At 54.5% G+C, this 13,826-nt stretch overlaps 1 protein-coding gene across 1 annotated transcript; it reads right to left on the minus strand.

Annotated features, from left to right (window-relative positions):
• Positions 1-3,632: 3,632 nt before the first annotated feature.
• On the minus strand, positions 3,633-11,195 carry Gfi1 (growth factor independent 1 transcriptional repressor). The gene is made up of 6 exons (XM_090334200.1): positions 11,018-11,195; positions 10,613-10,795; positions 8,669-9,141; positions 8,434-8,571; positions 7,404-7,569; positions 3,633-4,930 (listed from the first exon to the last, which is right to left on the minus strand). The coding sequence occupies exons 1-6, from the start codon at positions 11,130-11,132 to the stop codon at positions 4,752-4,754; spliced, it is 1,254 nt and encodes a 417-aa protein (XP_090190326.1). The 5' UTR covers positions 11,133-11,195; the 3' UTR covers positions 3,633-4,751.
• Between the last annotated feature and the right edge of the window lie 2,631 nt (positions 11,196-13,826).

Raw genomic sequence — 13,826 nt, forward strand, 5'->3', positions numbered from 1 at the left:
TCAAGCCCCAAGACTAGCAAAAAAAAAAAAAAAAAAAAAAGTAGGCAACATTGAACTTAAAAAAGAAAAGGACCTTTTCTTAACAAGTCTTCATAAGCTGCAAGATTTCTACTAAATACTAAGATGTTGGGCCAGGAGTTTGGCCTAATGGTAGGAGTGCTTGCCTACCATGCACAAAGACCCGGGTTCAATTTTTTGGTACCACATACATAGAAGAAAAAAAAAGCCAGAATTAGGGCTATGGCTCAAGTGGTAGAGCTTGGCCTTGAGAAAGCCCAAGGATAGTGCTCAGGTCCTGAATTCAAGCCTCAAGACTGGCAAAAAATAAATAAAAATAAAAAAACTTAAGAAAAATTAGTATATAACTCAGAATGATAGATGTTGAGGCATTTAAAAAAATAAATACTAAGATGTCAAAAAATAATCACAAAATTCAAATTCTCATTTGTGATCATTTATGTATGTATCCAGATGGTAAAGAAGTAGCTAGACATAAATCATACCCTATTCCCAGATTAAAAATATAAACTATAAATGCACACTTGTAGATGATTGGAAAAGAACACTACAAAAAAATAAACTTTAAAGCTAGAAAAGGTTTGGGTAAAATTTCTTTTCTTTTTCATTTTTGCCAGTTCTGGAGCTTGAACTCAGGTCCTGGGCACTGTCCTCGGGTTTTGTGTATGTGTGTGGGTCATGGGGCTTGAACTTGGCCAGGATGCTGCCCCTGAACTCTTCAGCTCAAGGCTGCCACCCTACCCTTGAGCCAAGCCTCACTTCCCATTTTCTAGAGGTTAATTGGAGATAAGAATCTCAGGTCCTTTTGTGCCTGGGCTGGCTTTGAACTTTGATCTTCAGATCTCACCCTCCTGAGTAGCTAGGATTACAGCCTTGAGCCACTGCACCGGCATGTCCTTGGGGTTCCCCCCCTGCATATGTGGCACCCAGGAATCGAACCTAGGGCTTCATGCATATTAGGCAAACACTCTATACTAGGCCAAACTCCCGGCCCACCATGGGTGAATTTTCTTAAAAAAAAATTTTAAACCGAAAAAGAAAAAAAAAACGAAAAATTTAAACCAGGTGTGGTGACTCAGGCCTGGAATCCTAGCTGCTCAGGAGACTGTGATCTGAGGATCGCAGTTCAAAGCCAGCTTAGGCACTAAAGTCCATGAGACTCCTATCTCCAATTAACCACCAGAAAACCAGAAGTGGTACTGTGGCTCAATGGGTAGGGTGGTAGCTTGAGCTGAAGAGCTCAAGGACAGTGCCCAGGCCCAGAGTTCAGGTCCCATGACCAAAAAAACATTTTTAAAAATAAATGTATTATTAACTTCCTGAGAAGTTTTTACTATAGAGATAATATAGGAGCAGGAATTTAAACATATGGTACTGTAGATCCACAAAGGAGGAGAAAGAGAAGCCTCCTCTGTGCTTCTTTGCTGCCCTGGAGTGATCAGGTTAAATAAGCAAGCATCAAAAGATAGGTCAAATCACTATCGATACCCAGCTCCCAGGGCAATGGCAGGCAAGAGTCACAGCACAGTGATACTCTGCTGTCCCTTTAATTGAGGCGGGGCTTAAAACAAAAGTCATTGTTCCATTTGTGTCTCAAATCAATCAGATGAAATTCACCTTTTACATGGCCTGAATCCTGATAGCTCAGCACACCTGATAGGTAATTTAATCATGTCTGGTGTAGATGAACACAAACTCAAATTAGCTCCTGAAAGAGCTGAGCTTCTCAAGAGATAGCTGTGCTTTTCCACTTTTGTGCAAGAGCTGAGCTTCACCAACTGGCTAGCTGGAGGTATTATTAAAAATTTAGTGAAAGAAACAAAGGTGTGCTCTGGTGTCTCTCCTTACCGTTTCTCCTGTTACTCCAGCAGACAAAAGGCATAGAACCTGCCTCATGAATAATGGGACATGGAATATTCACAATCTATTTTTAATGGAGCCAAGTAATAACATTAAAAGAGATATTTGCAGTCTTCAAATTTCACACAGTCACAGGCACAGTAATTTGTTTTGATTCTGAACCAGGGAGAGCAAGATAATGGCTATCCAAAAACAAGACATGCAGTCAACATTAAAAATTACAGCTCCTAGACTAAAAATGGTTCACTTTTGTAATCTCAGCACTCAGCAGCCTCAGGTTATGAGGTTAGTGAGCTCAAGGCCAGCCTGGGCTACATGGTGAGGCCCTGTTTCAGAAAAAAAAAAAAAGCTCTCCTTGTTTATAATATAAATAGGGAACATGAAAATGGGCTAAATGATTTAAATGTCATCAATCAGACAGAGTAGGAGAGGAGAGATTCAGAGATTTCAATCAGTTCAATTCACCCCTCAGTATAATTTGCTTTCTACACTGGGTGGAAAATAACCAATCGCATGTGTGGAGGCGCATGGGGACGGGTGATTTGCATTGTCCACTGTGGCTTTGCCTCAGAGGGCGGGGCATTATGAAGTGGCTCCCAGATGTCCCATTTATCACCCCTCTGCAACCAAATTTAAGTTCTGGATGAGAATAGACTGGTATGGAAGAAGGTCTTCAAGGACAGAGATTTAGAGGGATTGGAGCAAAGCACCATGAGACCTTCCTAAATCATCGACTCAGAAAGTCTCTGGCTGAGGGTAACACAGCTGTAGAACACCCACCTTGGTCTGTACAAAGCCCCAAGTTCAATTCCTACCACCGCCACAACAGAAGAAGTCCTATGTGCCTATTGGTTTCCTAGTATCAAGCAACTCCTCACACTTGGGCTGCAGAGTAGAGTCCGTGCCCAGGATAAAGCAGTCATCTACTGTGTGCCAGGCACTGTTCTGGGGGCTGAAGATTCAACAGTGACCACATAAACAGAGCTGTGCAGGACAATGTCCTGACAACTGGAGATATGGTTAGTATAGAACAACAAATAAGCTCAGTCGTTTCACCTTTAGCTCTGTAATTTGCTACCATACCGCAGCTAACCAGCTGCATACTTTTTGTCCTTTCTCTGTGGAAGCAAAGTAGTCAGTTGGACTGGGACAAGTGAACCCATATCCACATCTTATGGCTAAGGAAACTGGTCTCAGGGACACCAAAGGATTTGCCCAAGTCGCATAGCCTATTTGTAACAGAGCCTAAGGAATCCAATCTCCAGAGCCAAATCCATGATTCTTTACCTATCTAGGAATCTTCTGCTCTGCAAAAGAAAAAAAATGGAAGTCTCCTGTGGGAGAATTGATGTACCTGTGCATGGTCAGAGCTCTTAACATCCCTACAGGTATTCACTATCTTTGGATATCGGCTTGTCTGCTTTGCCTTTTTTTTTTTTGCCAGTCCTGGGCTTGGGCTCAGGATTTGAGCACTGTCCTTGGGTTTTTCTCAAAACTAGATCTCTACCACTTGAGCCACAGCACCATTTCTGGCATTTTTTTCTATGTATGTGGTACTGAGGACTCAAACCCAGGTCTTCATGCATGCTAGGCAAGCACTCTACCACTAAGCCAAACTCTGGGTCCCTACTTTGCCTTTTTAACATCACTAATTTCCTTCAGTGCCAGCTTCTCCTACCCAGAAAAATAATAAAATAAAGCAAAACAGAAAACCCAAGTTCACTGCCTAAATGAGAGGCAAGCTTCAATAGTCTTAACACTTTATTAACTTAAAACATCACTCTAATAAATATGTACTAACAAACATAATGCACTGCAAAAAGATCCAAAAACATTTACAAATCTCATCAAAGTAAAAATACGAAAAATACCATTTTTCCCTTATAGGGTACACATGGAGGGCCAAGGAGTTAGGAGACAAAGGATTCCACGTGCCTACCGGCCCAGACATCGGAAAGATGCCAGCTGAACAATAAAAACTGGATATGTACATGAATCTTTGAAGTAACTCTTCAACTACTTTTTGTTTATATTTGATAAGAACCAAAAGGGAAGGTTCGAGATACTCTTGTTCTCGGAATTCCTTGGAGGGAAAAAACAGACCTCAGCAGCTTGGAGGTGCAACTGTTAGCTTTTAGGGGACAAGGAGCTGTGGCTTTAAACTGCATCCCCAGGATGCTGAGTGAACGAATGCATCTGGTCCACAGGCATTACTGTCTTGCCTCCTTTGACGATGCCCTGCAGACTTCCAGCACACAACAGCTCTGACCAAATCCGTTTTTTCCCCCTGCTTCTTTCTGGGGCAAGTGTGATGTTGCAGCATCTGGTACTTTTCAGAAGAATCAAACTCCTTCCCTAAATCAGTTTCTGAACTAGTCTAGAGGAGGAGAAATGGTTTATAGTCAGCACCCAATAAAAAGAGGGTCAACACACTCTCCAGAAGGAAAAAAAGTCACAGCTGTCCTTACTAAATGAGCGCATTAAGCCTAGTGTCCACTTGTAAATGGTGATTTCCTCCTCTTTTCACATAAGTACACCAAGAGACCCCAGCAAGAGTGAAGACAGCGGAAGAAATATGTCTGCTATCTGCTGCTGTCTGTTGAAGTGTGAAGGACTGCAAGGATCCAAGACTGTATCTGATCCTGGTTGGAATTTGCATCTTCCAGGTGTTGAGGAGCCCAAAGAGCGGGGGTAGGGGAGGGTCCATTCTGGGCAAAAAGTGGCCCTGGCAGCTCTGGGAAGGAAGGTAGAAAGCTCGCTCCGGAGAGAAGTGCAGACTGCAGGTCGGGGGTGAGGAGTGGGGCGGGAGGGAGAGCCGCCCGCGGTAGTGTGGAGGAGCCGCCTGCAGCTCGCCCGGGGGACAGCCGGGCTGCTCACTTGAGTCCGTGCTGCGTCTCCCGGTGCCTGCGTAGATCCACCTTCCGCTGGAAGCCCTTCCCGCACAGGTCGCAGCCGAAGGGCTTGAACCCTGTGTGCTTGCGGCTGTGGGTGATGAGGTTGGAGCTCTGGCTGAATGCCTTGCCACACACCTGGCACTTGTGGGGCTTCTCACCTGCGGGGAGGGGAGGAGGTATGAGTAGGGGATCCATAGTGATCCACGTGCGTGCCCCCACCACAGCAGCTGGCTGCACGACCCACTCTAGCAACTTGTGGGGTGACGCACTGACACGACTGACATCCCAGCCTGTAGACCCGGAGGCCGTGGGTCACCAGGTGGGAGACTTTCTGAGTGGGGGTTCCCAGCCAAAGGCCTCAAACCATTTCCTGCCAAACGGAAACAGCCAAGGCCACGTGCCCGGCCCAGCTGAATCCCGGCTCCCCTGATTGTAGAAGCAGGGAGCCCCCAGAGCAGATGTTCAACAGGAGGTGGGCGGAACTGTCCCACAAACCCTGTGACTCGGCTCCAGTTCAGAGGAAGTTTTCAAATCTGAGTTTCCAAGTGGGTGTTGGTTTCATGTTGACCAGTGAAGCCGTCCCCTCTCTCCTTAAAGATGGCAGAAGGAATCTGAGACAGACATTTCCCCAAGTCTTATTTGAAAAATCCATATGAGCCATAAAGTACTTAACACAGCAGACCCTTTTCTATTTGTGCTTTCTTTCTGTGAGGTTAATCACAGGATTCTTTATATGACAGCACGTCTACCACAGATTGGTAATCCACAAACAGAACACAAATGGTATACAGCTCCACCTAGCCCAAGCATGGCGGTGTGGATAAGGACTCAGCCTTAGAGGAAAAAGCACAAAACAGATTGACATTTGTTTTTGAGTAAACCCACAGTCCCTCTTCTTGCACTTTTGTTTTCATGTTTTGATTTCTTGGATAAAGAGTCACCCAACAAAATTTATACTGTTTAGAGTTTTAAATAAAATCCCATAAATAAAGTCTGGCAATGTGTGATAAGGGCTTAATGTTTCATTCAGTCAGGATCCTAGCTGTATTTTGTTTGGTGGTTTGGATATTTTTAGGTGTAAAGAATGGATTGAATAGGAATTTCAGGTGGTTGGGGGGGACGCATCATTTAAACAGGACTTGTTTTGTTTTCAAATAACTACTATCTAAGAATACAAACACAAAAGTAGGTGTTTGGAACACATTGATTTTTTTAAAAAATACTCATATTCTGCACTAAAATTGCCAGATTCCAAGTCTTATTGACTATTAAGATACTGCTCTTAGAGACATTCCAAGATGTCTTCAATACCCATAGTTCCTAGAATTAAAATCCCTACCTTGCAGGATACCAGTGGTTCACATCTGTAACCCTAGCTAGTCAGGAAACTCAGATGTGAGGATGACAGAAATCAGCCCCGAGTGTGTGTATGGGGGAATTCCATGAGATTCTTATACCCAACTAACACCCTCCCACCCCCTCTCCCCAAAAAACTAGAAGTGAAGCCGTGGCTAGAGCACTATCTTTGAGCAAAGCAACTCAGGGTCAGCATCCAAGCCCTAAGTTCAAGCCCCAGATCCAGCACCAAAACCAACCAAACAACAACAACAACAACAACAAAGAAGAAGAAGAAGAAGAAAAAAAAACAGCTGCACATAAAGTGTCAAAAAAAAAAAAAGAGGCCAGAACTGGAAGACAGAGCACTCAAAGGCTCCATGCTTCATGTAGTCTTAACTTTTAGTAAATCACTCAATGGCTCTGACCTACTAGATGATTTAGAGAAGCTTATTTTACTTTATGGGGTGGTAGGAAAGGTCAAGCAAAATGACAGATTTGAAAGCATTTTGTGAATTACAGAGCATTACTATAGGTAAGGAATTACCACTGGCCAGGCATGAATTTTATGCCATTTTGAAAAGAGAAAAAGCGAACAGAAACTTTCTGAATTTGCCAACTATCATGACTGAAAGTACAACATGATAAAGAGGTCAAATGCAGACATCTGAGAAGTCAGACAGTAGTGAACTGGAGCCCGGGCTTACCTGTTTAGCAGTATAACCCTGGACATGTTATTCTACTCTTCTGTACCTTACTTTCTTTATCTCAAAAGTAGGAGTGAGGAATGTTTTTTTTTTTTTTTTGCATCTTGGACTTGTAGTCACAAGAAAAAAATTACTAATATTTGCTATCTTTTAAACAGTTCTCTATAAAATAAAAACACAGAGGAGGCCACGAAGCCCCTTCCCTAGGGGGCTGTGTGGGAGCCCCACAGAAAAGTCCTCCATGTCTTGGTAAACATGCAGAGCAACACTCGCTATTTCACCCATACTAGGCGGCAAGCTGGAGCAGCTGTTAAACTAGGGGGGAACTATTTTTCCCCCAGGACAGAAAATATGCAGGTTTACCTGCTGTTGCTTCAAATTTACCTGTTGTTGCTTCAAGGCCCCTCTGGGGAGAACCATATTTGTGAATGAACCTAAGAGAATCTGTCTCTGTCACCCCCCAACCCCCTGCTGCTGTGATTCACTCCAACTGGAAAGCCTCCTCTGTCACTCACAGGGGCCAAAACATTAGGGAGGAGAGTTCTGTGGACCTCGGGGTGTTTCTACCAGTCAAGGACCTTCTGCTCACCTGTGTGGATAAAGGTGTGCTTCTTCATGTCTGACTTCTGGTGGAATCTCTTGCCACAGTACTGACAGGGATAGGGCCGGGTGTCAGAGTGGATGAGCAGGTGTGTGGACAGGGTGGATGACCGCTTGAAGCTCTTGCCGCAGATCTTACAGTCAAAGCTGCGCTCCTGCAGAGAGAACCCAGGACTCCTGCTCCTCACTGCTTACCTCACCCCAAACTCTCAGCTTCTCCTGGCTATCACAGCCTGCACATGATCCTTCCTTCCTCGTCCATTTCCATTCTTCACGGGCTTCACTCTCTCCGTCAACATACATCCTTTAAAACGCTTCTTCTACCAAAACACTTTTCAACCACAACTCTCCACACCCCGCAGCAGAAACGCGCACCTCCATCTTGCATTTCTGACACTCATTTAACGCACTGCTCTCCACCCCCAGTGAGCACAGGCCCGCACCTCCCCAGCCACTGTGGGCGCTGCAGGAGAGGGGCTGATGTTCTTCTAAGCAGTCTTTGTAAATGAGCATTCTCCTACCAACTTGCCCCCCCCCCATGCAGTTATCTGTGCACTGGTTTGCTTATCTGCCCCCCTCTGGCTCTCAGCTAAACTTCAATCGCCATTCGGTCGTCCTGTCTAAAACCTGGAATACTAAAGGACTATCCTCAAGTACTTGGCACCTGTTGGTAGCCAACGAGTAACAATAAACGAATGAAGGAAGGACAAGCTGGGCAGACGTGCCCCTGGGTGTTCTAAGGAAGCCGAGACCCCCTCCTTCCTAGTCTGGGGCGGGGGGTGTCGGTGCGGATTACGGAACCACCAAGCCAGGTGAAGAACCAGGGCTGATAAACCAGATCCATACGAGCAGCTTGCACCAGAACCCCCAAGGAGTCACGGGGAGCACCTTCCGGAGGCCCACGACGCTGAGCTCCCGCGGTGGAAGCCTGCCTGCCTGCCAGCCGGCTATCGCCCACATTCCTCTCCACGCCCAGGGTCGCCGAGGGCGCCGAGGACCCCGCGGGCGGCGGCGCGTACCTGCGAGTGCACGGCCTTGTGCTGCTCCAGGCTCACCCCGTGCCCGAAGGTCTTGCCGCACATCTCGCAGGCGAAGGGTCTGGAGCCGCTGTGGGAGCGGCGCACGTGCACCTCGAGCCCGTGCGGCGTGGAGAAGACCTGCGGCGGGCGGGGGGGGGGAGGGAGAGGAGAGGGCGGCTGAGCGGGCCGCGCCGGAGGCGAGCGGGGCGCGGGGCGCGGGGCGCGGGGGCCTCACCTTGCTGCACTTGAGGCACTTGTAGGAGGCGCCGCCCAGCAGCAGGCGGGTGCACAGCAACTCCGACTCCACCTTGACGCCGGCGCCCTGGTCCGCGTGGAGCTCGCGGCCGCGCTCCGGGTACAGCCGGCCCGCCGCCGCCGCCGCCGGGCGCTCGTACAGCCCGGCCGCGGCGGGTCCGAAGTCGCCGTAGAGCCCCAGGCCCGGGCCGCCGCTGCCGCTCCCGGGCGCCCCGGGCCCCGCGCCGCCCGCCGCCCGCTCGGGGCCGTACAGCGCGGCTGTGTGGCCCGGCTCCGGGGCGCGCTCGCAGAAGAGGCCCAGGCCGGCGCCGCGCTCCAGGGCCCCGCACGGCCTGTAGCTCTGCACCAGGTGCCGCAGGTCGGAGCCCGCCAGGCCGCTCCACGAATAGGGCTTGAAAGGCACGGGGAAGGCCTGGGCGTCGTCCAGCGACGGACACACCGACTTCTCCGAGGCTGCGGAGGCAAGGGACGGCGTCGGCTCGCAGGCAGGAGGCCGCCGGCCCGCACAGGACGCCCGCTAACCGTCCCGCGTTCAGCTTCGTTAGAACGCGCGAGGCGCGGGGGCACCGCGGGGAGAAACGCGCCCGGGACGGGGCCAGGAGAGGGGTGGACCGCGGGGAGCACGCGGGACCCCGCACCAGGCGTCCACAGGGACACGCGGACTTGCGCTGTGAGCGAGGGGGAAGCCATGGTCCCCCGGCCTCCGGTCCCTCGGGGTCCAGGGCCCTCCCTGTCTCTCCCTGTTCCCACAGAATCCCTGGGCCAGGACGCAGGAGGACAGTTAAGTGAGGGTCTAATTAGACGAATCTCAGAAAACCGCGAGATGCGGGTCACTGGTGCCACCGCCTGTAATCCTGGCTACTTAGGAGGCTGAGATCTGAGGATCACGGTTCAAAGCCAGCCCAAGCAGTGAAGTCCGTGAGACTTTATTTCCAGGGAACCCCCAAGATGCCGGAAGGGAAACTGTGGCTCAAATGGTCGAGCACTAGTAGAGCAAAATCCTCAGGGACAGCTCGAGGCCCTTAGTTCAAGCCCAGGAATGGCAGAAAGGAAAGGAAAGAAAGAAGGGAGAGAGAAAAAAGGAAGACAGACAGGCAGGCAGGCAGACTGGCAGGCAGGCATGCAGGAAGGAGGGAGGGCAGGAAAGAAAAGGAGGCGCCAAGAGTCTGGTGAGGTGGCTAAGGGAGAGTGAGAAGGGGGAGAGGCGCTCCCCAGCCCCATTCTGGTGACAGTGTGATAGGAGAGTTTCTCAGAATCATGTTTACAATTTATAACGTTTAGTCACCACCACCTTGGGGATGGCGTTTTGAACCGAGCTCATGAGCTTTTACAAATCTGTTCAATGGCACACTCCAGTGCGGTGAGAGGCTGCACCCCAGCTTCTGTTGGAGGGGTTGTAGCTGCACCCGGGTCTTGCCCCGCTGTGTCTTGGGCCGCCCCACATCCCCACCCGTGCCTCACAGATACTGGAGCTGCGGCCTGGACGTGTCAACACACTGAAGGGAGCCCTGTGGGGAGGGGAGACGCCCCACCCACCGATGCAGGAAGCCAGAGGCTCTGCACACGGGTCCTCTTAGAACCCAAACTGAGCTGCAGACTGAGATTCTCCTCACCCCCGACCCCCTTGTCTCCCAGCTCTGGCAGGCTCAGATCCTACCTCTGCTTGAGATTTGAGGGTGGGATGGGGTGGCCTAGATCCTGGGGTCCTAACACACTATAAACAATCAGCTCTGGTCGGAAAACCAAACCTGGCTGTTTTCGTTTACCGTCCAATTCCATTCGTACGGATGGAGAGGGGGTTCCACCACCTTGGAAGGGGAGCCCCACGCCCCCGTCCCACCCTCCATGATCTTCCTCCGGAGTAAGCCTGTCCCCAGCTGCCAGGGGATCTCCCCCGGCGCCGCGGCGTCCCACCGGGCCCTACCTGGAGACACGGAGGGCGACGGAGGCCTCCAGAAGTCCTCGAACTCCGAGCTCGGATCGCCCAGGCTGCCGTCGCAGCTGTCTGGGGACGCGGAGGCCCTGTCGGGGCCCTCGGTGAGCTGAGACTCGGGGGACAACCGGTCCCGAGGCTCGGCCGTCGCGTCCCCGGAGCTCGGCGTGCCGTCTGCGGAGAGGCGCGGGGGGAGGGAGTCAAGTTGGGCCGGGCTGAGTTCGACCCCAGCCTCTGACCCCGGAGCCTCCCCCCCCCGACAGCCGTCTCGGGAGATCCCCGACTGTCCGGAGCAAACAGGATGTCAGAGAGGCATCGGGGCTGCCACCCCCAGTTCCTGGGGAATAGGGGGCCCGAACCCTGGGAGCAGTCCCGCCTAGCGCGCGCGCCCCGCACCTGCTCGGCCCGTCTCCGGCGGCGTCTCCAGGCGGAGGGAGTAGTCGGGGCCTGGCGAGCGCGGCTGGTGGTAGCTGTGAGCCTTCTTGCTCTTGACGAGGAAGGAGCGCGGCATGGTGGCCCGCCGCCCGCCCCACTCGGCTCCAAGGATCCCCGGAGGCGCGGTCCGCGCGCGGTCACTCGGAGCACTGGAAGGCCAGGAGACGCGCTGTGAGCCGCGGATCCGCTCCCTCGGGCCCGGAGCCTCGGCGCCCGGGCGGAGGACGCGCGCCGGCCGGGGAGGAGCGCGCCCCGCGGGGGAGGGGCTTGGCACCAGGTGGCACTCGGACAGGTGGCGCGAGTCCCGTGCGCCGCCGCCACAGCCACCTCTGGGGTTGGGCCACAAACCTGCCCCAGGGCCCAGCTCCGGCCTCCTCCCCCAGCCCGGCCCACGTCCCAGCCCCCGGCCCCTTCCCGCCCCCGGAAGGCTCGCGGCTCACAACGCCCCGCGCCCGGGTCCCGGGCGGCCGGTTGTCCCGGCTTCGAAGCTGCAGCGCGCGGATTCACTTAGACACCAGAGGTGGCGAAGCTGAAGGGGCGAAGCGCCCGGGACCTCTAAGACGCGGGAAGGGGGTCAGGAGCGGGGACGCACTAGGCAAGACTAAGGGAGCACTTGTGCGTAGGGCGGGGGAGCTGGCGGCAAAGGAGCAGCCCTTGGCCCGGGAGGAAATGGCATCCAGGCGATGGCTCACGACCCTCACTCGTGCCTCCACACCGGGGGCCAAAAAAAATGTCTCCGGAGCCTCGGATGCGGCAGCCACGAGCCACGCTGCGGCTGAGGCGAGTCACTCCCGACCCAGAAGACCTAACCTCGGGAGCAGAGTCCCGGGGAAGAAGCACTTTCCGTTCCGCTCGTCAAAAGTCCTGTCCCAGCACATTCGAGCCTGCGGCGCACGCACGATCCGGGACGCGCGCGGTGCCCGGACGGTTTAGGAGACGAGGCACTCGAGCGCGCCGGCCTGCCGAGGAGGGGGAGCGAGCCGTCCGCGCCGTCGCTCTCCTCCACCCCCCAATCAGTTCACCTAATCTCGGGTGGAAACCCGAGCCGCCGGGAGGCGGGGCCGGCCAGGGGGGCGGCACCCCGCGGCCGAGCTCCAGGGTAAACGAATCTGCAGCCCTCCCTGCGCCGAGGCCACCCCGGCCCGGTTTCCGAGCGAGCTGGACGTCGTCGGGGTCCTCAGGCCCCGTGCAGTTGACACTGCGGAATCGCGTGACTCCGGATGAAGGACACGCGTGCCGTCGGCGCGCTCCCTTCCAGACCCTCAGGGGGTCGGCCTGGAGGGCGCGCGCCCTACTCCGGGTCCCGACCGCGTCCCTTTCTTCCGGAGAGTTGGGGCTCCGCCGAGAGAGGACGGGGAGGGCGGGCGCGGAACTCCCAGTCGCGTTTCCCCGTGACGTACGCGCCAGGACTTTCGGGGTACCCGCCTTGGTGTAGATTCCCTACGGTCGGGGCCCTGCCGCTTCATTGTTCCCTGCAACCCCCTGGCCGTCCAATTAGACAACACAGACGTTTAAAAAGCCATCCTGAAAGCCACCCGAAAATCTGGACGAAAGGAAAGGGGGTGAAAAGGCGCGGACGGCTACCCCGGGGATTGGAGGCGCGGGAAATAGGGGCGAGGCCAGGGGCCACGCGGGGCCGGGTGGGAGAGGAGGCGCCCGGGTCCCGTACCCCGGCCGGCCTTCCTGGTTCCTGGGTGGGAGCCGGGAGCAGCCGGGCGCAGCGCGTGGGAAGGCGGCCTCGCGCCGCAGCTGGCGCCGGGGGCGGGGCGGCCCCTCCTCGCACGCGGCCTGCGATGGCGCGCGCCGCCCCGGCCGCCGTCTCCCCTCCACGACAACCTTCCTCCCCGGTGAACCTCACTCCTCGGCCGCACTCGCCAACCTCCCACCCTCGCGGCGTGGGTCCCCCCTACTTCCAACCCCACTCCGGGCAGGCGCTGTCCGGACGCCCGCCCGGCCGACGGGAGCAGGTGGGGACCTTCCCCCACCCCTCCCGTGCCCGGCCGGTGTTCCAGGCCGCCCCCGCCGGGGCGGGAAGCACAGCAAACCTACCTGCGGGGTCAGAGCGCGGGCACCCCGGGCCGAGCGTGTTCAACGGCGTCTGGCTTTCGGGAGAGACCTAGCGCTCTGACTTTTTTTTTTTTTTTTTTTTTTTTATAAATCTCCTTCTGAGCTCAGCCCCCAAAACCACAGCTTCACTTCCTGAGCGTTACGGAGAAGCGCGCTGGCCCTCGAGACCCGTCGCTCCCATCCCCCCCACGTCGGGTGTTAGGGGGGCGGGCCCCCCGCCGCGGCGCAAGGGTCAGGAGGTGGCCCCCAGCCCCGGTCTTTCCATCCGGCTCTCCCTCCGCTTTCCCAGCCCTCCCCGTGTTTGTGGTGGGGCGGCGGGGGGCCAGGGATGGGGAACCCGGAGGTCTGGACACCCAGGCACTAGAAATGACTAGAAAGAAAATTGAACTATTCTTGGCTCCCGAGAGACTTCCGCAGCGAGAAGTCTCAGATTCAGGACACAGATTGACGGGCGCGGCGGGGTGGGGGTGAGGACCGATGGCTGGGGGGGGCTCCCGCCCCTCTGCCTGCGGGCACCCCCAATCCCGCCGCCTGCTTTGGGCCGCGCCACCCCCGGATCGCCGCCGTGAATCACCGGGCCGTGGTGCCGCCGGCCTGGAGCCCGGCGAGTGACCACGGCGTCCGCAGAGCGAAACCTGCCCCGCCGCCCCGAAATAGCTTGTTGTGGAAACACTTCGGGATAAATACGCCCAACCAGGCTGAA

This window comes from Megascapheus bottae, chromosome 6, assembly GCF_031878675.1.
Source record: "Megascapheus bottae isolate mThoBot1 chromosome 6, mThoBot2.hap1, whole genome shotgun sequence".
In the NCBI taxonomy this organism is placed as follows: domain Eukaryota; kingdom Metazoa; phylum Chordata; class Mammalia; order Rodentia; family Geomyidae; genus Megascapheus; species Megascapheus bottae.

What these genes read in the sequence shown, in the direction of transcription:
- Gfi1 (XM_090334200.1), bottom strand. Translation starts at nt 11,132, where the DNA reads ATGCCGCGCTCCTTCCTCGTCAAGAGCAAGAAGGCTCACAGCTACCAC. An exon ending in ACAAGGCCGTGCACTCGCAG is followed by an intron (nt 7,570 to 8,433) that starts GTACGCGCCGCC and finishes TTCTCTCTGCAG; the next exon opens with GAGCGCAGCTTTGACTGTAA. An exon ending in GCACACCTTTATCCACACAG is followed by an intron (nt 4,931 to 7,403) that starts GTGAGCAGAAGG and finishes CCCTCCCCGCAG; the next exon opens with GTGAGAAGCCCCACAAGTGC.